Source organism: Oncorhynchus clarkii, chromosome 26 (genome assembly GCF_045791955.1).
Source record: "Oncorhynchus clarkii lewisi isolate Uvic-CL-2024 chromosome 26, UVic_Ocla_1.0, whole genome shotgun sequence".
NCBI lineage: Eukaryota > Metazoa > Chordata > Actinopteri > Salmoniformes > Salmonidae > Oncorhynchus > Oncorhynchus clarkii.
In genome coordinates, this window is record NC_092172.1 from 874236 (window position 1) to 899107 (window position 24872).

At 42.6% G+C, this 24872-nt stretch overlaps 1 protein-coding gene across 2 annotated transcripts in view; it reads right to left on the minus strand.

Moving 5' to 3' along the window:
- The window catches only part of LOC139384902 (family with sequence similarity 184 member Aa), a 91887-nt gene that overhangs the window by 61334 nt on the left and 5681 nt on the right, over positions 1 to 24872 (minus strand). For both annotated transcript variants that reach the window (XM_071129803.1, XM_071129802.1), the window contains exons 3-7: positions 24091 to 24226; positions 20983 to 21164; positions 18423 to 18608; positions 9105 to 9227; positions 5455 to 5616 (exon numbers count right to left, since the gene is read on the minus strand). In XM_071129803.1, coding sequence (XP_070985904.1) covers positions 5455 to 5616; positions 9105 to 9227; positions 18423 to 18608; positions 20983 to 21164; positions 24091 to 24226 — 789 coding nt within the window. The remainder of the gene's footprint in view (positions 1 to 5454; positions 5617 to 9104; positions 9228 to 18422; positions 18609 to 20982; positions 21165 to 24090; positions 24227 to 24872) is intronic.

Here is a 24872-nt window from a genome sequence, read left to right on the forward strand (position 1 = left end):
CTGATCAATTTGATATTTTAAATCGACAAAAAAAGTTGATTTTCTTTAAAAAACACACACAAAAACATGTGGAACTATATGTATTTTGTCAGGCAGAATTTGACTTGGAAAGTTGTCTATTAACCTTTTGTGACTAGGGGGCAGTATTTTCATTTTTGGAAGATGCTAGAATATGCATATAATTGACAGCTTAAGTTTCCAAAACTGTAAAAATATTGTCTGTGAGTATAACAGAACTGATTTGCAGGCGAAAGCCTGAGAAAAATCCAATCATGTTTTGAAAGCGCTGCGTTCCAATGCGTCCCTATTGAGCAGTGAATGGGCTATCAACCAGATTACTTTTTCTCCGTATTCCCCAAGGTGTCTACAGCATTGTGACGTAGTTTTACGCATTTATGTTGAAGAATACCCGTAAGCGGCTACATGGTCACCTGATGCTCTCAGAGTTATTCTCGCGTAAAATACAGAGGTAGCCATTATTCCAATCGGTCCTACTGAAAAACGAATTGTCCCGGTGGATATATTATCGAATAGATATTTGAAAAACACCTAGAGGATTGATTATAAACAACATTTGCCATTTTTCTGTCGATATTATGGAGCTAATTTGGAATATTTTTCGGAGTTTTTGTCACAATTTCCGGGCGATTTCTCAGCCAAAAGTGAAGAACAAACGGAGCTATTTCGCCTACAAAAATAATATTTTTGGAAAAAAGGAACATTGGCTATCTAACTGGGAGTCTTGTGAGTGAAAACATCCAAAGGTCATCAAAGGTAAACGATTTAAGTTGATTCCTTTTCTGATTTCCGTGACCAAGTTACCTGCTGCTAGCTGGACAAAATGCTATGCTAGGCTATCGATAAACTTACACAAATGCTTGTCTAGCTTTGGCTGTAAAGCATATTTTGAAAATCTGAGATGACAGGGTGATTAACAAAAGGCTAAGCTGTGGCTCAATATATTTCACTTGTGATTTTCATGAATAGGAATATTTATGTCCGTTGGGTTATGCTAATTAGTGTCAGTCGATGATTACGCTCCCTCATGCGGGATGGGGAGTCACTAGAGCTTTTAAATCAGCTACCAAAAAGTAAAACTTACATTCATCATACATATTAATAGTTGACATTTCCACCTATGGTATATCTGTGTTAACAGGTCTATATTTCCAAGATGCATTAAGATTTCCTGATGCTGTTTGTTTGTGTATTTAGGGCAGACAACTGACTACTTGTGTTCCACATTTTTGTCCATCCCCCTTCCAACCAGGCATTATTCTGTACTTTTTGAGTTTAGGGTGTGTGTCACAATATCTATCAATTGAATCACTTTTGCAGTAAAATATTTTTACACAGCCATCCATTTCATATACAAATAGCCCTTAAACAGCATGGAGCTGTATTTCGTCATTGTCCTGTTGAAAAACAAATGATAGTGGGACTAAGCACTGCCATGACGTTGGCCTGGGGGTAGGTTTATGACAGTCATAAATACCTCTTCCCCCCTCTTTCATCTCTCTACCCTACTGATGTGAAATTTGAAAACCCCTTGGTTAACATAGAGATTCTGGGAACATCAGAAGGCGGGGGGAAATTAACTATATTCTGGTAATCCGACCAATTGAACATTTGCGGTGGTACTTAATGAATATGATGTCAGTTTGGTTGTCATCTGAGAAATTCTCGTCAATGATAGGATGACATAAACTCTACAGTGGAAAGTCTGCACATTGTAGTTATCGGAGTCACATGGAATTGTTGTTCAATTTAAATGTTTGAATATGAAATTATTGGTGAAGAGATTAAATGTAATTTTAGCTTCCAAATGAGAGATTTGGGTTTTCATAAGGTTAGGGCTCTGCTCAATCAGTGGCCCGCCTCTGTGAAGAGACATGGGTTATAAAACTTTTCAAACACACCCTTCTCGCTCCACTATATAAAGCCTTGACAAAAATGTGAGGTCTGCAGCCTTTGCGTTAAAAGGACTAACATGTCAACTACAGAACTAAGCCAACCTCAGCGTGAGCTTTGGTTGCGAATGGTATGAACTTTGAACTGATATTCACTACAGAAGTGATACCTCCTAGCCGTTGAGTTAGCAACAGCAGCTGCAAACGCGGGCTAGGAAAGAACAGACACAGTATCCCGTCTACCACACAACGACGTTACTACAACGTATCCAATTGACCACCAGAGACATTCTTCAAAGGACAAAGGACTCGGTTTGGCAACACGGCCTTCCATCTACCACTAACCTACCGAAGCGCAGCTCAGAGTAAATATTTATTGCATTTTCCTTTTCCAAATGGGCGGTAATTTAGAATGCATAAGATACTGTATTTACGATAGCACAGCTTCTCCCTTTGTCTCTCAGTCTTCCCGCTCTTTCACTCAAACCCAGCCCCCTTTATTTTGTGTAACCAGCTGTCACATCTGTTCCGCACAACAGGGACGTTTTCCTTTATGACGTAATGGGATGGGTTATGGGATGGGATGGGTTATTGCTGAAGAATGCTGTGGTAGCAATGCTGGTTAAGTGTGCCTTGAATTATAAATAAATCACTGACAGTGTCACCAGCAAAGCACCCCCACATCATCACACATCCTTCTCCATGCTTCATGGTGGGAACCACACATGTAGAGATCATCTGGCCACCTACTCTGCGTCTCACAAAGACACAGAGGTTGTAACCAAAAATCTCAAATTTGGACTCATCTGACCAAAGGACAGATTTCTTGAGTTTCTTGGCCCAAGCAAGTATCTTCTTCTTATTGGTGTGCTTTAGTAGTGGTTTCTTTGCAGCAATTCCACCATGAAGGTCTGATTCACGTAGTCTCCTTTAAACAGTTGATGTTGAGATGTGTCTGTTACTTGAACTCTGTGAAGCATTTATTTGAGATGCAATTTATGAGGCTGGTAACTCTAATGAACTTATCCTCTGCAGCAGAGGTAACTCTGGGTCTTCCTTTTCAGTGGCGGTCCTCATGAGAGCCAATTACATCATAGCGCTTGATTGTTATTTGCAACTGCAATTTTCCGGATTGACTGACCTTCATGTCTTAAAATAATGATGGACTGTCGTTTCACTTTGCATTTTTGTGCTGCTGTTGCCATAATATGGACTTGGCCTATTACCAAATATGGCTATCTTCTGTATACCCCTCTTACCTTGTCACAACACAACTGATTGGCTCAAACGCATTAAGGAGGAAAGGAATTCCACAATTTAACAAGGCACACCTGGTAATTGAAATTCATTCCAGGTGACTATCTCATGAAGCTGTTTGAGAGAATGCCAAGAGTGTGCAAAGCTGTCATCAAGGCAAAGGGTGGCTACATTGAAGAATCTCAAATATAAAATAGATTTTGATTTGTTAACACTTTTGTGGTTACTACATGATTACATACAGTGGGGCAAAAAAGTATTTAGTCAGCCACCAATTGTGCAAGTTCTCCCACTTAAAAAGATGAGAGAGGCCTGTAATTTTCATCATAGGTACACTTCAACTATGACATACAAAATTTGAAAAAAAACCCAGAAAATCACATTGTAGGATTTTTAATGAATTTATTTGCAAATTATGGTGGAAAATAAGTATTTGGTCACCTACAAACAAGCAAGATTTCTGGCTCTCACAGACCTGTAACTTCTTCTTTAAGAGGCTCCTCTGTCCTCCACTCGTTACCTGTATTAATGGCACCTGTTTGAACTTGTTATTAGTATAAAAGACACCTGTCCACAACCTCAAACAGTCACACTCCAAACTCCACTATGGCCAAGACCAAAGAGCTGTCAAAGGACACCAGAAACAATATTGTAGACCTGCACCAGGCTGTGAAGACTGAATCTGCAATAGGTAAGCAGCTTGGTTTGAAGAAATCAACTGTGGGAGCAATTATTAGGAAATGGAAGACATACAAGACCACTGATAATCTCCCTCGATCTGGGGCTCCACACAAGATCTCACCCCGTGGGGTCAAAATGATCACAAGAACGGTGAGCAAAAATCTCAGAACCACACGGGGGGACCTAGTGAATGACCTGCAGAGAGCTGGGACCAAAGTAACAAAGCCTACCATCAGTAACACACTACGCCGCCAGGGACTCAAATCCTGCAGTGCCAGACGTGTCCCCCTGCTTAAGCCAGTACATGTTCAGGCCCGTCTGAAGTTTGCTAGAGAGCATTTGGATGATCCAGAAGAAGATTGGGAGAATATCATATGGTCAGATGAAACCAAAATATAACTTTTTGTTAAAAACTCAACTCGTCGTGTTTGGAGGACAAAGAATGCTGAGTTGCATCCAAAGAACACCATACCTAGTGTGAAGCATGGGGGTGGAAACATCATGCTTTGGGGCTGTTTTTCTGCAAAGGGACCAGGACGACTGATCCGTGTAAAGGAAAGAAGGAATGGGGCCATGTATTGTGAGATTTTGAGTGAAAACCTCCTTCCATCAGCAAGGGCATTGAAGATGAAACGTGGCTGGCCTTTCAGCATGACAATTGCCCGGGCAACGAAGGAGTGGCTTCGTAAGAAGCATTTCAAGGTCCTGGAGTGGCCTAGCCAGTCTCCAGATCTCAACCCCATAGAAAATCTTTGGAGGGAGTTGAAAGTCCGTGCTGCCCAGCAACAGCCCCAAAACATCACTGCTCTAGAGGAGATCTGCATGGAGGAATGGGCCAAAATACCAGCAACAGTGTGTGAAAACCTTGTGAAGACTTACAGAAAACGTTTGACCTCTGTCATTGCCAACAAAGGGTATATAACAAAGTATTGAGATAAACATTTGTTATTGACCAAATACTTATTTTTCACCATAATTTGCAAATAAATTCATAAAAAATCCTACAATGTGATTTTCTGGATTTTTTTTCTCATTTTGTCTGTCATAGTGGAAGTGTACCTATGATGAAAATTACAGGCCTCTATAGTATTTTTAAGTGGGAGAACTTGCACAATTGTTGGCTGACTAAATACGTTTTTGTCCCACTTTATGTTATGTGTTATTTCAATCGTTGTGATGTCTTCACTATTATTCTACAATGTAAAGAATAGTAAAAAATAAAGAAAAATCCAGGAATGAGTAGGTGTGTCCAAACTTTTGACTGGTACTGTATATAGGAATATCTGTGCATGTATCTGGTATTCCCTTAATCATTTTACATATACAGTAGTGACATATTTGAGATCTTGCCAGATTTCTGTATTTCAATTATTTATTTTTAGAGCAGAGAATAAGAGAATACAAGGGAGTATGAGTAAAGCAGAAGTTACCTAATGTTTATTTTCAGTGTACTAGGGTTGATTTAGGAATTAAATTAACTGGAAGTAAATTAAATCAGACATTTTGTAATATAATTTGATGGTATGCACAAAATAGTGTGTGAGGATTTGGTGAGGCAAGCTGATCCTAGATCTGATCATAAAGCACATCTTCTCAAAAGTCTTACCTGCAGATCAGTGAGCAGGTTGCTGGTCTCTCTCACTCTGGCTCTGGTGGTGTCCAGTTCAATGCATAGTTTCTCCTGGGTGTCCTTCAGACTGGAGATGTGGCTGTGTGCAGAGCCAAGGTTTTGCTCCCCTTCCTTCACCAACTCCTGAAGGTGAGACACCTGCAGTGGATGGGAAATAAGGTCAGATGTCATGCAACTCAAGGACCAAATCAGGTAGTAGTGGCAGAGAGGAATGGCCATGCCTAAGGTTGCAAAAGGGAAGAGTATATTACTGTAAATGTTCTAAGTTTACCAGAAAACTACCAGAATGTTGGTATCTTTTAAGGATTTTATGTAATCTATCAAAGGACATTTAGTGGCTGTTTTGGGTACTTCAGATTATCACAGTTGTCTGTAATTCAAATCAAATGTTATTTGTCACATGAGCCGAATACAACAGCTGTAGACCTTACCGTGAAATGCTTACTAGCAAGCCCTTAACCAACAACGCAGTTCAAGAAATAGAGTTGAAAGTATTTACTAAATTATTTTTTTTTTAAAATGAAATGTAACAATAAAATAACAATAACGAGGCTATATACAGGGGGTACCGAGTCAATGTCCGGGGGTACAGGTTAGTCGAGGTAATTTGTACATGTAGGTAAGGATAAAGTGACTATACATAGATAATAAACAGTGAGTAGCAGCAGTATAAAAACAAAGGGGGGGGGGGTCCAATGTAAATAGTCTGGGTGGCCATTTGATTAATTGTTCAGCAGTCCTATGGCTTGGGGGTAGAAGCTGTTAAGGAGCCTGTTGGACCTTGGTGCTCTGGTACCGCTTGCCGTGTGGAAGCAGTCTATGAGAACAGTCTATGATTTGGGTGACTGGAGTCTTTCACAATGTTTTGGGCCTTCCTCTGACACTGCCTAGTGTATAGGTCCTGGATGGCAGGAAGCTTGGCCCCCGTGATGTACTGAGCTGTACGCATCTGTAGCGCCTTACGGTCAGATGCCGAGCAGTTGCCATACCAGGCAGTGATGCAACCGGTCAGGATGCTCTCAACTTTGAGGATCTGGGAACCCAAGCCAAATATTTTCAGTCTCCTGAGGGGGAAAAGGCATTGTTATGCCCTCTTCACAACTTTCTTGGTGTGTTTAAAGCATGAAAGTTTGCTGGTGATGTGGACAGCAAGGAACTTGAAACTCTTGAACTGCTCCACTACAGCCCCATCGATGTGAATGGGAGCGTGGTCGGCCCTCCTTTTTCCTGTAGTCCACGATCAGCTCCTTAGTCTTGATCAATTTGAGGGAGAGGTTGTTGTCCTGGCACCACGCTGCCAGGTCTCTGACCGCCTCCCTATAGGCTGTCTCATCATTGTCGGTGATCAGGCCTACCACCGTTGTGTCGTCAGCAAACTTAATGACGGTTTTGTAGTCGTACTTGGCCACGCAGTCGTGGGTGAACAGGGAGTACAGGAGAGGATGAAGCACGCAACCCTGAGAGGACCCCGTGTTGAGGATCAGCGTGGCGGATGTGTTGTTACCTACCCTTGCCATCTGGGGGCGGACCGTCAATGAAATCCAGGATCCAGTTGCAGAGGGAGGTGTTTAGTCCCAGGGTCCTTAGCTTAGGGATGAGCTTTGAGGGCACTATGGTGTTGAACGCTGAGCTGTAGTCAATGAACAGCATTCTCACATAGGTGTTCCTTTTGAACAGGTGGGAAAGGGCAGTGTGGAGTGTGATTGAAATCTGTTGGAACGGTATCCAAATTGAAGTAGTTCTAGGTGTTTCCGGGATGATGGTGTTGACGTGAGCCATGACCAGCCTTTCAAAGCACTTCATGGTTACCGACGTGAGTGCTATGGGGCGGTAGTCATTTTGGCAGGTTACCATCGCTTTCATGGGCACAGGGGCAATGGTGGTCTGCTTGAAACATGTTGGCATTACAGACTCGGTCAGCGAGAATTTTTAAATGTCCGTGAAGACACTAGCCAGTTGGTCCGCACATGCTCTGAGTACACGTCCTGGTAATCTGTCTGGCCCCACAGCCTTGTGAATGTTGACCTGTTTAAAAGGTCTTGCTCACATCGGCTACGGAGAGCGTGATCAACAGCGTAATTACCTCTGGCCCCCTGTGTGGCCTCATCACAAAATATATTACATTATTAAATAAGATGACTTAAAAACAAAAATAAATAGAATGACAAAGCTGTAACACATTATCCAAAATATAAACCATCAACTAACTTTGTGAATACCATTGGTGTTTAATATGAGGGTTTCATATTAAACATATTAACTTTTCCAACTCTACCTACTGTAACGATTCTCGTCCTCGTCTGATGAGGAATATGAAGGATCGGACCAAAATACAACGTGTCCATGTTAACTTTATTAATCTGAACACAAAATAACAAAGGTGAAACAACGAAAAAACGAAACAGTCCTATCAGGTGACAAAACAGGAAACAACTACCCACACACACACACAGGTGGGAACAGGCTACCTAAGTATGGTTCTCAATCAGAGACAACGAACAGGCAGTTCTGGGCCGTCATTGTTCTTAACTGACTTGTTAAATAAAGGAAAAAATAAAAAAAACTTTGGTCAATTACTGGTAGCTTTGCAGCCATGCCATTGGTGTTGGATTTTTCAGAATGTCTATTTGACAGAAGCAGGTAAAATTTTGCATTAAGCAAATTCTAAGATGCAGATGCTCAAGCTAGTTTCCAATCCATGTACTACGGCTGCACTGAGTACAGTAACAGAGAACACAATGGGATACGATACCATGAATCAGTTAAGTTTGCTGTAATGAAGATAAACATGAATTAAACTGCTAATAAGGACTTTTAAAGAAATCAGCCATCAATTTGTGGAACGATTTTCAAGATTTTAGTTTGCACAAATTAATATGCACATTTTACGAGCAGCAGTGCATTTCCATCAAACTGGCTTCTTGCAAATCAAAGGCTGCACACACAAAAATCACTTTGTCATATAACTTTTCATTCACAGAATAAAAAAACTGAAATTCTATGCGTTTCCATCTCACTTCTAACTCTATTGATGGTTTTGGTGCAAAAAGTCTGTGATAATGCAACAAATTGCAGTAGGAACTATTTCAAACGTGCTGACTCTGGTCTTGACATGCGCTTTAGCCAACAGCTCGAAGATACAGGGCAGAGGGAGGCCTACATAAGAACAAGATAATTAGTATTTGTCAATTGGCAGGCAAGCATCGATCATAATGTCACCAGCTTACCAATTAACACTCGATCTACTGGTGCACTTTCACCACCCTGTGTAGTTCATCATAACTTATTTTATCTGAAGCCTACTAAACTGTGCATGCTTCTTCAAGTCGAGGTAGTGGGAGGACCACATAACATAGCATCGTATGACTGCAAATTTAACTCAATATGGTGGTAATTATATCAGCAATTGCCCAAGAAATAGTTCCCACTGCAATTTGTCGCATTATCTAACCACTGACAAAAAAATGATTGGCCCTTCTCTAGCTAATTTTGTTTTGTCGACGTTTAGGAAATGTACTGCCAATTTGAGAGTTGTAATCTGGCCTGTCATGAGTTTTTATTATCTGACAGGTACGTTATTTGCATAATTGGATGGAAACCTGGTTTATGCCAAAGACTTTCCTTACCTCTTGATTGGCTATATTGAGCTTGGCAGAAAGCTCCTTCTTCAGGTTGTCCAGTTGCTGTTGGAGACAGTTCTTCTGCTCCTCCAATGAGAGTCGCCGAATCTCAAACTCCTGCCCCATTTCCTAAAGAGACCGTCAATACCCAGATGAGTTTGAGATGCAACAAAGAAGCTTAACTTCGCATGGTGCACTGGTTTTCTTAAAAGGATACTGGAGGGAGATTAAATGCATCATTGTGCTAAAATAAACTTGATTGCAATGCAAAACCCACAAGAACAAACCAGTGATTTAGCTGATCTCACATTGATAACGGACAGCTGCAACTTTCTTCGTCTAGGTTTTATATTCCCGCCCCCAGTGAAATAACAACCTATCAAGAGCACTGGAAATCATAATGCTGATGAATGTAAAATAATTCAAGAATATAGGACTAGTAGGTCTATATTTCATTAAAACCTTTCATAAAAAATGGCAAATTAATATAATATGTGCAATTTTAAATAACATTATTAGACTACATTTTCATTTAATAAAAAGTATAGATTATATAACTCAATCCCGCACTGAGACTGCTGTTTAAAGAAAACTTAAAATTTGCCTGACAGTCATTGACATTTCTGTGCTTAACTTGAGGGACAGGTCGCAGTGGTGGGTAGTATATGGGGCTTTGGTGACAAAACGGATTGCACTGTGATAGACAGCATCCAATTTGTTGAGTAGAGTGTTGGAGGCTATTTTGTAAATTACATCACAGAAGTCGAGGATCGGTAGGATGGTCAGTTTTACGGGGGAAGGATGCTTTGTTGTGAAATAGGAAGACAATTCTAGATTTACTTTTGGATTGGAGATGCTTACTGTGAGTCTGGAAGGAGAGTTTACAGTCTCACCAGACACCTAGGTATTTGTAGTTGTCCACATATTTTAAGTCAAAACCGTCCAGAGTAGTGATGCTAGCTAAACAAGTATTCCACTAGGATTTTGCTTGTGCTTAGCTCGATTATCCAGAAAAACTTCCCAGTAATAAATGATTACAAGCATACCCATAACATGATGCAGCCACCACTATGCTTGAAAATATGGAGAGTGGTACTCAGTAATATGTTGTATTGGATTTGCCCCAATCAAAACACTTTGTATTCAGGACAAAAAGTGAATTGCTTTGCCACATTTTTTGCAGTATTACTTTAGTGCTTTGTTACAAATAGGATGCATGTCTTGGAAGATTTATATTCTGAATAGGCTTCCTTAATTTCACTCTGTCAATTATAATTACTGTTCCCCGAAGGAGGGAATCGAGGTACAAGATACATTGGGGAATCGCACTCTCGCGACTTCGGTTGAAGGATCTCACACATTACAAGGCCAATAAAATCCACCCCTCGCTGGATGCCCCTGCCTTCCACAGGTGATAAGCGTGAGGCTTGGATTCATTCCTTAAATTAAATACCCCTCTTCACCGAGCCCAGGAACCTGTGGGGCCAAATGTTACGTTCGCTTTCAGTCAGTCAACAAGCTGACCCCAACAAATACTAAATTAAATGGCCCATGGCAGACCACCCAGACCTGACCACTCCAGATGCGGTAGTCTGGATATTGCACACACAGTGCACTGCCTAGTGACTTACTTCTGTCCCAGCTGTAAGAATACTGTGTGCTATACTGGGAGCAGTATCATCCAAATGATTAACCTCACAAAAGTGTGTGGTGATGCCCAACTCTCCACAGCACAAATATCTCCTATAGTAAATCCTTTAAACAATGCCCAAGATGCTGCCAGACCCCTGGTGGAGTGGGCACAAACACTGCTAGGTAACCCTTGCTGCTAAATGTCAGAGAGAGCCTCCACAATCCAGGGGGAAAGACGCTGCTTAGAGAGTGCCCTGCCGTGAGCTGGATTAGCAAAACAGGCAAAAAGTTGGTCACATAAACAGATATCCCGGCTCCGCTCAATGTACGTGTGAAAAGCTTGCACCGGACACAGGGCATGTTACCTCTGTTGCTTTTCAGAAGCAAAAGGAGGAGACGAAAAGGGAAATTGCTCAAAAGCTAAGGACCTGTAGGACATACCCATGACTTTCGGGGCAAAGGCCACATTTGAACGCAACGCCGCCTTATAGTCGCCCGGGTCAAACTGAGAACAGGAAGGGTGTATGGATAACGCATGGAGGTCCCCAACACATTTAGCAGAGGCCAAAGCCATGAGCAGGGAGGTTTTGTAGGAGAAGATCTTCAGATCTACTGACTCCAGAGGCTTAAAGGGAGCTGCACACAGTGCCTCCAAAACCAGCACCAAGTCCCATGTGGGTGCAATAGGTTTAGGACCGCCCCCGGTGAGGTTCCGTCAATTCCCACCAGACAGGGGCAATGTACACTTTTAAAATGAAAAACACTTGAAAAGCTCCTGTAGGAACACAGAGCACTGAAAAGGAACAAGTGCTATATCTTGGCACCAGAGCTCAAACGTTTGCCACTTATATGCATAAAACCCTCTCGTGGAGGACGCCCTTGCAGACTGAATGGTAGCAATAACATAAGGCAGTAAACCTCTAGCCATCAGGCACATAGGAACCAAATCTCTCACCTGACTTGCCAAACCTGCCCATGTGCCTGGGACAACAGGTCCCTGCGCAATGGGAGTATCCACAGGTCCCCGCCCAAAAGGTGAATGTTCTCTGTGAACCAAGACTGCCTGGGCCAACGGGGGGCCATAAGAATCAATGGTAAGTCCTCCTGGCGCACCCCCTCCAATATGGGCTGAATCAGAACCACTGACAGAAACACAGAAAGGAGGGTCCGAGGCCACTGGTGGCCCAGAGCATCCGGTCCCAACGGGGCAATCGTGTTCATCATCAAGAAAAATAGATGCGTTTTCTTACAATGCATAAAGATCTATGTCGGCCCTGACGAAAAATGTCCCATACCTGGGACAGCCTCAACTCCTAAAAGAGAGGGTCCCACCTGCTTAAAAAAATCTGAGTTGAGGCAACCGGGGATGTGTCACCCAAAGTGAAAGCGAGCCAAGGTTAGGAGGGAGAGAGAGAGTGAGTCTCTCCCTATCTGTTGATGCACGGCACCACTGACATAGTCGGTTATGACTAGAACAAGCGGTCCAACAAAAACAGGGGGAAGCTCCAGATAATGTGGTTAATAGACATGCAGGGTGTGCCACACCAGTATCCATACCCGCCAAATTGAGCTGCCTTCGTACAGCGTCTGTCGTGATCACCTTGCCCCTGACAACTCAGCCCCTGACAATAGCAGAGAATCTCACCACTGGGCCATGGCCCGTAGGCCTGACAGGGACACCCAAAGTGACAGGCTAGGCTGCAGTACGTGTCCAGGGCTGTATGAACAATAGCCCCAAGGGAACAACTTCCATCACAGAAGCCATCATCCCCAGTAGACATAGGCACTGGCGAAGATGCAGTGCGTGACCCAGCCAAAATGTGGCGAAGCAGAGCCGGAACCTGGGCACCCTCTATTGGGATAGAAAAGCGTGATACATGAATGAGTCTAGCTCGAGACCCAGAAACGGAATGCGCTGAGCTGGAGTCAGACAGCTCTTTTTCTGGTTTCTTATGAAGCCTAGAGAGATTAAATAGAAGACAGTAGCATGGATGTGTGTAACACTTACTTGGTTCTTCTTCCATTTCCACCAGTCTTGACAACTGTGTGTCTGAACATGGAGAAGGAACACTTTTCATCAAACTCACATATGGCAGACTTTTAACACCCGTGAAACACTGTGGAACTCGGTTTACAGTATGTGCCAAGGTTTGCCTAAAGCAGAGAAGTACCCCGATTGGCCTTGTCACTTGGGGATACTATCGTCACCAGAAGCCCCACTCAGTTTAGTGGTAAGATGAGTTCTGGTAACCAGCTGGCACCCAGCGCTGGACCGCACCCATTAAAAATAGACTCAAGGAAGAAAAAGAGGTTACCCTACCGATCAGTCATAGGCAATGTCGGCAAAGTGCCTTGTAATCTAGCTGGAAATGGGACAGAAAAATGAACCCGTTCTGTTGTACTAGACAGGTGATTTGTAATTGAATCTAATTCCTAGGACTGAAAAGCGTTGAGCTGGAGACAAACATTTGGGGGCTCATATGAACAACAGAGATTGTATGGGATAACAGCATGGTCGTGTCCAACCCTGATCATTCCCTCGACTCTGCTACCAACAACTAATCTCCTAGAGAGCCCATAACCTGTATCACTAGACACCTCATTAGGGAATAGTGAGCTACAGATAGGAATGAGACACCTATGGGGGAGGAGCGCCACCTTGTGGACAGTGACCCAATTTGTCACTCTGACCCTGGGGAGATTGATATACCCCTTTGAACTCGGTGGAACACGGGGTAACAGAGGGGGCAGCATTAAACATGGACAAGCTTCCAACTTACACTGAGTGTACAAACAGGAACACATTCCTAATATTGAGTTGCACCCCCTTTCGCCCTTAGAACAGCCTCAATTCGTCAGGGAGTCTTATGGCTTGGGGGTAGAAGGTAATAATAAGCCTTTTGGACCTGGCACTCCGGTACTGCTTGCCATGCGGTAGCAGAAAGAACAGTCTATGACTAGGGTTGCTGGAGTCTTTGACAATTTTTAGGGCCTTCTTCTGACATAGAGGTCCTGGATGGCAGGAAGCTTGGCCCCAGTGATGTACTGGGCCGTACGCACTACCCTCTGTAGTGCCTTGCGGCCTTGCCAGTCAGGATGCTCGCGATCGTGCAGCTGTAGAACTTCTTGAGGATTTGAGGACCCATGCCAAATCTTTTCAGTCTCCTGAGGGGGAATAGGATTTGTCGTGCCCTCTTCACGACTGTCTTGGTGTGTTTGGACCATGATAATTTGTTGGTGATGTAGAAACCAAGGAACTTGAAGCTCTCAACCTGCTCCACAACAGCCCCGTCAATGAGAATTAGCGTGCTCCGTCCTCCTTTTCCTGTAGTCCACAATCATCTCCTTTGTCTTGATCACATTGAGGGAGAGGTTGTTATCCTGGCACCACACGGCCAGGACTCGGACCTCCTCCCTATAGGCTGTCTCATCGTTGTTGGTGAGGCCTACCACTGTTGTGTCATCGGCAAACTGATTGATGGTGTTGGGGGAGTCGTGCCTGGCCATGCAGTCATGAGTGAACCGGGAGTACAGGAGGAGACTGAGTACGCACCCGTGTTGGGGGCCCCATGTTGAGGATCAGCGTGGTAGATGTGTAGTTACCTACCCTTACCACCTGCGGGCAGCCAATCAGGAAGTCCAGGATCCAGTTGCAGAGGGAGGTATTTAGTCCCAGGGTCATTAGCTTAGTGATGAGCTTTGAGGGCACTATGGTGTTGAACGCTGAGCTATAGTCAATGAAAAGCATTCTCACATAGGTGTTCCTTTTGTCCAGGTGGGAAAAGGAAGTGTGGAGTGCAATAGAGATTGCAATATCTGTGGATCTGTTTGGGCGGTATGCAAACTGGAGTAGGTCTAGGGTTTCTGGGATAATGGTGTTGATGTAGTCATTTAGACTGGTTACCTTAGTGTTCTTGGGCACAGGGACTATGGTGGTCTGCTTGAAACATGTTAGTATTACAGTATTCACCTGGTCAGTCCATGTCATGGAAAGAGCAGGTGTTCCCTAATGGTTTTTACACTCAGGGTACGTTGTGCTTCCATGAGACTGCATAGCCTTCATGAAGCCCGGCCTCTTTACGGGCACAGGGGGCTCTAGCAATGGCTGACGTAGTACCCATACCAAAACCCCTTGATCCGGGGTCATAGTTAGAAGGGATCCTAACTCTTTTCCTAACCTTAACCTAATTCTCCTAACCTGCTATGTTAATTATCCTAACCTGCTCCGTAAGTTCTCCTAACCTGCTATGAAACCTCAAATCTTATGTAAATTTGACAAAAGCTGGATCCCTTCTGCATGGGATCCAGTGCTCGATGGGCTGCTTCTTTATCGGAGGTGGACGCGACCCCGTTTCCTTAACTCCCTCCAACTCCCGGAACTGAAAATAGGAATAGGGTTGCCATAACGCTGGGGAATTTCGAGTAAGTTCCACTCGCTGGAAGTTACGCATGCTAACCAACGTTAGCTAGGAGGCTTTTTAGCATAAGATATACTAGCTAGCCTCTTTGACCGCAGCACAGTCCATTTAGAAAAACCAAGTGACATTTATACTACATATACTTAACAAGAGGGCTACCTCACCATGGAGAGGCAGGAATAGCTAGTAATTGCTAGCTCGCCACGCTAAGCAGAGCTCGTGTAGCTAGCCCAGTCTCGAAAGTCCACATAGGACTGGATCACTAAGACTCTTCATAAACAAGTCTGGGAAGAGAGGCAAGCGGTACTTGACCGACGCAGACACAGGTGGCAGGGGGAACCCACCAAACCTGGTCGCCCATACGAGAAGCATCCCGTAAAAGGCAAGAGAGCACACAGGAGTGGGTTGGGCGCAGGCAGCTACCGCATAGCCTACGACCAGGCAGACAAGATATTTCCTCCGACCACACAATCCATCTCCACTTCCTGCACCTCGGTCCCAGCCGAGGTACCGACATCCAGGAAAGGAAAGTCGCCATCAGTAATTCCAAGCATACTCAATTATGCTACACGTCTTTCCAGGGAGTTTGTACGCAGTACGTGGCAATGTACAAACGCACTGGTTCGAGTGTGCTCCAAGCTGAGACAAACTACACATAGATTCTATCTTTCAGAGAAATGCTACAGTTGAAGTCGGTAGTTTACATACACTTAGTTTTGGAGTCATTAAAACTAGTTTATCAACCTCTCCACAAATTTCTTGCTAACAAACTATAGTTTTGGAAAGTCGGTTAGGACATCTACTTTGTGCATGACAAGTAATTTTTCCAACAATTGTTCAGAGATTATTTCACTTATAATTCCCTGTATCACAATTCCAGTGGGTCAGAAATTGACATACACTAAGTTGACTGTGCCTTTAAACAGCTTGGACAATTCCCGAAAATGATGTCATGGCTTTAGAAGCTTCTGACTGGCTAATTGACATAATTTGAGTCAATTGCAGGTGTACCTGTGGATGTACTTAAAGGCCTACCTTCAAACTCAGTGCCTTTTTGCTTGACATCATGGGAACATCAAAAGAAATCAGCCAAGATAAAAAATTGTAGACCTCAACAAGTCTGGTTCATCCCTGGGAGCAATTTCCAAACGCCTGAAGGTACCACGTTCATCTGTACAAACAATAGTACGCAAGTATAAACACCATGGGACCAACTCAGCCGTCATACCGCTCAGGAAGGAGACGCATTCTGTCTCCTAGAGACTAACGTACTTTGGTGTAAAGAGTGCAACTCAATCCCAGAACAACAGCAAAGGACCTTGTAAAGATGCTGGAGGAAACCGGTACAAAAGTATGTATATCCACAGTAAAACGAGTCCTATTTCGACATAACCTGAAAGGCCACTCAGCAAGGAAGAAGCCACTGCTCCAAAACCACCATAAAAATTCAACATCTCAAGACATCAGTCAGGAAGTTAAAGCTTGGTCGCAAATGGGTCTTCCAAGTGGACAATGACCCCAAACATACTTCCAAAGTTGTGGCAAAATGGCTTCAGGACAACAAAGTCAAGGTATTGGAGTGGCCATCACAAAGCCCTGACCTCAATCCTATAGAAAATGTGTGGGCAGAACTGAAAAATCGTGTGTGAGCAAGGAGGCCTACAAACCTGACACAGTTACACCTACTTTGTCAGGAGGAATGGGCCAAAATTCACCCAACTTATTGTGGGAAGCTTGTGGAAGGCTACTCTAAACATTTGACCCAAGTTAAAAAATTTAAAGGCAATGCTACCAAATACTAATTTAGTGTACGTAAACTTCTGACCCATTGGGAATGTGATGAAAGAAATAAAAGCTGAAATAAATAATTCTCTCTACTATTATTCTGACATTTCACATTCTAAAAAAAAAAGTGGTGATCCTAGCTGACCTAAGACAGGGAATTTTTACCCTGATTAAATGTCAGGAACTGTGAAAAACTGAGTTTACATGTATTTGGCAAAGGTGTATGTAAACTTCCAACTTCAACTGTATATCCGCATGACAGGGGGCATGATAAGAAATCTTATGAGAACAAGTACAACCTTTAGCACAAATGTTCAGGGGGTGAGCAGGCTCTACCACTATGGGGGAATTTAGTTGGAGCAACGTACGACAGTCTCGTTTTCCAATTGTTTGTTTTAGTACCGTGAATCGTTCCCGTTCACATCAAGGTAAAGAGGGGAATAATTGAAGGAATGAATCCATGCCTCATGCCTATCACCTGTGAGTTTCCAGCGAGGTGCGGATTTCATTGGCCTTGTCATTAGTAATTGTAGATCCTTCAACCAAAGAGTGAACTACAAAGTCATTGATCCATCCTCAGCTCTCTTCTACTATAGCAATTTAACTGTTTCTAAGTCACCATTTGTCTCATGTTGAAATCCCTAAGTGGTTTCCTTCCTGCCCGGCAACTGAGTTAGGAAAGACGCCTGTATCTTTGTAATGACTGGGTGTATTGATACACAACCAAAGTGTATTAATAACTTCACCATGCTCAAAGGGATATTCAATGTTTGCTTTTTTTTTACCCATCTACCAGTAAGGGCATCTTATATGCAAGGCATTGGAAAACCTCCCTGGTCTTTGTGGTTGAATCTGTGTTGGAAATTCACTGCTCGACTGAGGGACGACCTTACAGATAATTGTATGTGTGGTGTACAGACATGAGGTAGTCTTCAAAAATGATGTTAAACACTATTATTGCACACAGAATGAATCCATGCAACTTATGTGACTTGTGTAGCAAGTTTTTGCTCCTGAACTTATTTAGGCTTGCCATAACAAACGGGTTGACTACTTAGACTCAAAGCATTTCAGCTTTTCATTTTTAATACATTTGTAAACATTTTGAAAAACATAATTTAACTTTGACATTATGGGGTATTGTGTGTAGGCCAGTGACAAAAAACCCTCCATTTAATCCATTTTAAATTCAGACTAACACAACAAAATTTGGAAAAAGTCAAGGTTTGTGAATACTTTCTGAAGGCACTGTATGTAGGCTTGGGGGTGTATTTAATACACTCTATTTATGCTACACTCTGTGCACACACACACACACACACACACACACTCTGTGCACACACATTGTATATGAATATATGTATAGATACTGGGCTTGAGTGTGGCTGTGTGTGTGTGTGTGTGTGTGCACAGAGTGTAGCATAAATAGAGTGTATTAAATAGTGTGTAAACAACAGTGTGTAGGGCAGTGTGTGTGCATGATACTCACAGCCATCAATAGATTATTCTCCTTCTCTGCAGCGTTCTGTGCACTCTCCTGCGTCGCCCTGTGTTTCTCCGACAGCTCCTCTAGTGCCTGTGCCTGGGCCTCTTTGAATCTCACACCCTCCTCTTCGTATTTGCCCCTCAGCCTCGCTAGCTCCTTCTCATAGCCCTGCCTCTCCTCGCGAAGGGACTTGGGAAGGGGAGGGGGGGGGGGGGGGGGAGTAGCCAAGATTTATTTCACACCCTGGCAGATCCGAAGGGCCATAGATACATGAAACATTTACACATGATGGCTGTAATGAAACAAACCACAGCTGAAATCTAATAGATGTACCCTCCCCATAGAGAGCAGATGGGCTACTTTCATCTTAGCACAGCAGTTTCTGCAGTGTTACTAATGGAACCCAATGGTTCTTAAAATCAATATGTTGATGTTTTAAAATCCGCTAAAGAAATGATAAACTATGTATACTACATGACCAAAAGTATGTGGACACCTGCACTAGGCAGTCCCCTTCTGTAAGGTTGTGTGGCCTACCACTTCGCGGCTGAGCCATTGTTTCTCCTTGCACTTACAGTTGACCGGGAAGTTCTAGAAGGGTAGAAATTTGACAAACTGACTTGTTGCCACGTTGAAAGTCACTGAGCTCTTCAGTAAGGCCTTTCTACTGCCAATGTTTGTCTATGGAGTTGGCATGGCTGTGTGCCTTATTTTATACACCTGTCAGCAACGGCTGTGGTGTAGTCGAAATAGCTGAATCCACTCATTTGAAGGGGTGTCCACATACATTTGTATTTATACTAAGCTATATGGAAGGTGATAAGGTTATACCAAGGATAATTTTGTATAACATTTTAGCTATTTGGTTTTACATTTTAAGACCCCTTGAAGTATAAAAAAAATACTAAAAACTATAAGCCCATACAAACGCATTAAATAACAGATTCACTACATGGTACAACTGATCGTCCCCAAAACAATCTAAAGGAAGTTTGTTCTGAAGAGTCTGTCCAATATCAGAGATATAAGAAAGATCAGGAAACATTTATTTGTATTGAATGTACAGTATTTAACTGCTTAGTTTTTGGCAGCAAACAGTCTCCATACACAGTATACGTTACTTCCATTCATTTTTTCAACTGGTACAGGGGGGACGAGTCTCACCTTTCCATATTAGTGTGTAGCCAAACTGTCCGGACACTACAGACAGAAGTTGGCAGATCGGCTGTACCAACTTCAGACCACGCTTGTGGTGGTCATACAGCAAAACAGAAAACATGATCGTGTTTGTGAGAGTCTCATCTTTCCATATAGGGGTCATAATAGGCCAAACCGTTCAGACACGACAAACAATTGTGAGAAGACCGATATTCAGGATGTCTGATGGTCTGCTCTAGCTCTGTCACCTTTAAACGCAGATGCGTAAGTGCGGCATCGGTGGATGCAGAGGATTGAGACACATCCAATGCAAAACTGATATCTCTAGCTTAAACTGAAAAAAGTGTATTATGTTAATTAGATTTCCATGGGGCCGCGGAAATCGACTATGGGGATTTAAACATAAGATAGAAGGGCTAAGCTTCTTCACTAAACTTCCCCCATTGTTTGGATCTACTGTGAAGCTTGAGATGTTTCAGTGTATTTGGCACAGCATCAATATCTACAATGAGTATTACATAATAAGAGAAGGGTTGAGATATAGAACTCTTCTGTTTTGTACCAGCTCCCTGGCGGGTACCTGCCTGAGGGAACAGCTAACCTAGAAAGCATGCATACGTTCTGAAAACATTGGCATCATCGAAAACAGAATTGCACAGTCATATAAATATGGGCAGCAACAACCTTTTCCAATGCCATGCCAATCAATATACAGTACCAGTCAAAATTTTGGACACAAAAACTAATTCAAGGGTTTTTCCTTATTTTGACTATTTTCTACATTGTAGAATATTAGTGAAGACATCAACACTAGGAGTTAACACATTTGGAATCATGTAGTGACCAAATAAAGTGTTAAACAAATCTAAATATATTTTATATTTGAGATTCTTCAATGTAGCCACCCTTTGCCTTGATGACAGCTTTGCACACTCTTGGCATTCCCTCAACCAGCTTCATGAGTTAGTCACCTGGAATGCATTTCAATTAACAGGTCTGCATTGTTAAAAGTTAATTTGTGGAATTCATTTCCTTCTTAATGCGTTTCAGCCAATAAATTGTGTTGTGACAAGGTAGGGGTCGTATACAGAAGATAGCCCTATTTGGTAAAAGACCAAGTCCATATTATGGCAAGAACCGTTCAAATAAGCAAAGAGAAACAGTTCATCATTACTTTAAAACATGAAGATCAGTCAATCCGTTAAATATCAAGAACCTTGCAAGTTCAAGTTTTGACTGGTACTGTACATAATGTTTTTTGCCAAATATGTTGGCCAAACAAATGCTTGCTATCTGTGAAACTTCCCACTGTTTTCCCAGTGTCCGGATCTACTAAACACTGAGACACTTGGAGAAGCGAAATATAATATTCAGCACATCTTACAAACTGAGAGAAGTTGAATACCTGCTCCAGTGAGAGGACCTGATGTTTGTGCTGCTCGTCAGTGGCCTGGCTCTGGTTGAGCACCCTCTCCCTCTCCTCCTCCAGCCTGAGGATCTTCTCCCTCAGGCGGCTCTGCTCCAAGTCCAGGTCCCTGATAGTGGCCTCGTGGCTCATATGGGTGGCCTGTAGAGAGCCTATCTGACCTGGAGGCACACATGCAAAACAAGCAGATGGTGAGGGTGTGAAGGGTAATGGCAGAAAGGCAAGTTAAATGGGCAATGCTTTCATATCAGACACTGAACATCTGTTCTGTCAGAATATTCAAGTGGGATGAACACTCAGCCAGCACTCAAAAGTCCATGAAGTGCCCTTACGGTTAAAATCTCACTGTAAAGTGCTAAGTTAGCTTAAAAGTAAAATAAAATAATGCATTTTTTCCAACAATATCTTACTGCTTTTAATGCATGAGTTATTCATAGAACTGCAAAGGGAAGTACAAAATGAGAAAGGACTTGGCACTGAGGGAGAATATAAAAAAAGGATGATGAAACTAGCCTCGAATAACCCTCATCAATCTGCAAAACAAATTTTTCTCAAAAGGTAAAAGCACATAGCCCTACTTCGATAAAAAAATATATATATATTTAAAAAACATACATAGGCCTACTTCTCTTCGGTAAAAAAAAAAGATATGTTCTCTTATCTGACCAGACAAGCTTAGCCCTATTCGCAGCAGGAGATTAGTTTAATGGGGAGATGGGCTTAGGTAATTATGTACACGAGCACAAATCACCACATCCGTAACTTAAGTCCCATCTGAATCTGCCATGTTGGTAATTTTTACATAGCAGGAGAGTAATAATTCCAGACGAAAAAAACGAAAAAAAACCGAAAAAAACAACTACAAGGTCCGCTAAAATTGATTAAATTGTTTTTTTCCCCTCATCAATCTCCACACAATACCCTATCAAGACAAACAAAACAGGCTTTTAGTTTTTTTTGCAAATGTATTAAAAATAAAAAACAGAAAAAAAGCACATTTACATAAGTATGCAGACCGTTTATTCAGTACTTTTTGGGTTTCTCCCATTCTTCTCTGCAGATCCTCTGAAGCTCTATCAGGTTGGATGGGGAGCGTCGCTGCAAAGCTATTTCACGGTCTCTCAAAAGGTGTTCGATCGGGTTCAAGTCCGGGCTCTGGCTGGGCCATTCAAGGATATTTAGAGACTTGTCCCAAAGCCACTCCTGCATTGTCTTGGCTGTGTGGAAGGTGAACCATTGCCCCAGTCTGAGGTCCTGAGCGCTCTGGAGCAGGTTTTCATCAAGGATCTCTCTGTACTTTGCTCCGTTCATCTTTCCCTCGATCCTGACTAGTCTCCCAGTCCCTGAAAAACATCCCCACAGCATAATGCTGCCACCACCTTGCTTCACTGTAGGGATGGTTCCAGGTTTCCTCCAGACGCGACGCTTGGCATTCAGGCCTAAAAGTTCAAACTTGGTTTCATCAGACCAGACATTCTTGTTTCACATGGTCTGACAGTGCTTTAGGTGCCTTTTGGCAAACTCCAAGCGGGCTGTCATGTGCCTTTTGATGAGGAGTGGCTTCCGTCTGGCCACTCTACCATAAAAACCTGAATGATGGAGGGCTGCAGAGAAGGGAGAACCTTCCAGAAGGGCAACCATCTCCACAGAGGAACTCTGGTCACTCTGATAGAGCTCCATCGGGTTCTTGGTCACCTCCCTGACAGAGGCCCTTCTCCCCAGATTGCTCAGTTTGGCCGGGTGGCCAGCTCAAAAAAGAGTCTTGCTGGTTCCAAACTTCTTCCATTTAAGAATGATGTACCCTACCGCAGAATCTGTGCCTCCACACAATCCTGTCTCGGAGCTCTATGGACAATTCTTTGACCTCATGGTTTGTGCCCCTATTCAGTGCAACACTTGCTGTTAATAGATTGCAAAGCAGCATTCCAACTGTGCTAAACTTAAATAACAAGTTCAAGTTCTCATCCATAGCCTAAAAACACATCTTCAGTGACCCAAGTTATATACTGTTCTCTCTGCTACCGCACGGCAAGTGGTACTGGAGCGCCAAGTCTAGGTCCAAAAGGCTCCTTAACAGCTTCTACCCCCAAGTCATAAGACTGCTGAACAATTCATCAAATGGCCACCAGATTATTTATATTGACACCCCCCCCCTCTTTTTGTTTTTACACTGCTGCTACTCGCTGTTTATATCTATGCATAGTCACTTTACCCCCACCTACATGTACAAATTACCTTGACTAACCCGTACCCCCGCACATTGACTCGGTACCGGTACCCCCTGTACATAGCCTCATTATTGTTATTATGTTACTTTTTATTTTAAAAATTACTTTCATTTATTTGGTAAATATTTTCTCTTCTTGAACTGCACTGTTGGTTAAGGGCTTGTAAATGGTAAGGTTGTATTGTATTTGGCGCATGTGACGAATACAATTTGATTTGAAGTGCAAGTGCTCTGTTTAGCTCACATCTGCAGGCTGGGGGTCAATTAGGATGTCTACCTCGGATCGCTGAAATAATGATTATGATCACACTTCCTCAATTCAAATAGACAAAGATGGTTTTGTATGGTTTAGAAACTTGGAAGCCAAGCTTGAGTTATCAGTGTAGACTGTTATCGCCAGGACATGTTGAAATATCTTCACACCTGGAATAAAAAAACGTCCAGGCAATTTATTGAAAAAAATATAGAATTATAAAGGGGCAGTTTGGAAAAATGAATCCCGTACGAATCGTCCTATGGAATAACAGACATTCTGGGGTAATAATTACATAACCAATGTTCTCTAGTAATACTAGTCCTGTGCGAATATGGAAGAAAATGAGCACACAAATAAACTGTGCGTTTTTTGTTTAATTAGGCCTAACCTTCTTTCATCAAAAAATAACACGTTTTCTTATCTGGTCAGACAACCTTATATTTCACTCTCCCCCCATATACCAGGAAAACGTACAGTTACAAACCTACAGGGAGTATCCAGCCAATTACCAATACATATTGAACATATTTAAAACAATTCAAAATACCAGAGATTAGTATTCTCTATCCAAACTCTCAAGCTAAATGGAGGTTTAATATCTCACTGGCTTTGTGGAGGATCTCAGTAGCCTGCTGCTGCACTCGATCTCGGCTCCCCTCCAGCTCATACTCCGTGTCCTTCAACTGCATCACCCAGATCTCCCCATCTTGGATGGCTTCCTCCAGCTGCTTGTGCAAGTTCTGAGATATCAGGTCAAGGAACAAAAACAAGAACGCATTAAAACTGTAGTTTAGTTTGTAGTACTGTAGTTTAGTTTGTAGACCCTTTTTTCAAATCTTAACTTTGAGGTCAAAAGTATTGCTGATTTTCATCCTTCCCATATAAATCAGTGATTATTTCACAGCTGGTAAATTGAAGATCTGGCCAATCAGTGACATGAATCAATCAACAAACTACCAGGGATAAAAGAGAACCATCAGTCATCATTGCGGCACAAACTGCATTTTTTCATGCTGCATGCAGGAGTTGATGGTCAGACCGATCTAAACTCATTATTCGATGCTTGAAGTTCAGTACCCTACTCTCCTCTCCTAGTTGGGCATGCGAGATAAAGTGTGCCTATATGTGTGGTCTCAATTAAATAGAGTAGACTATATGCATGGGTGGAGAAGCACAGGGCAGTTTAGTTAATTCCAAGGAAATTAACCTCTTAAATATGATTTGGCTATAGTTTATTACATTGTCTGGAAATAAATATTGATAACCCATTTATTTGTCTCTGCCTGCAAATCCTGCCGCTTCTACGTGTAGGCATTTATATACATGTACAACGAAACATACCGGAAACATACACAAACAGGGTTGCAGACACAAAATGGCACACAT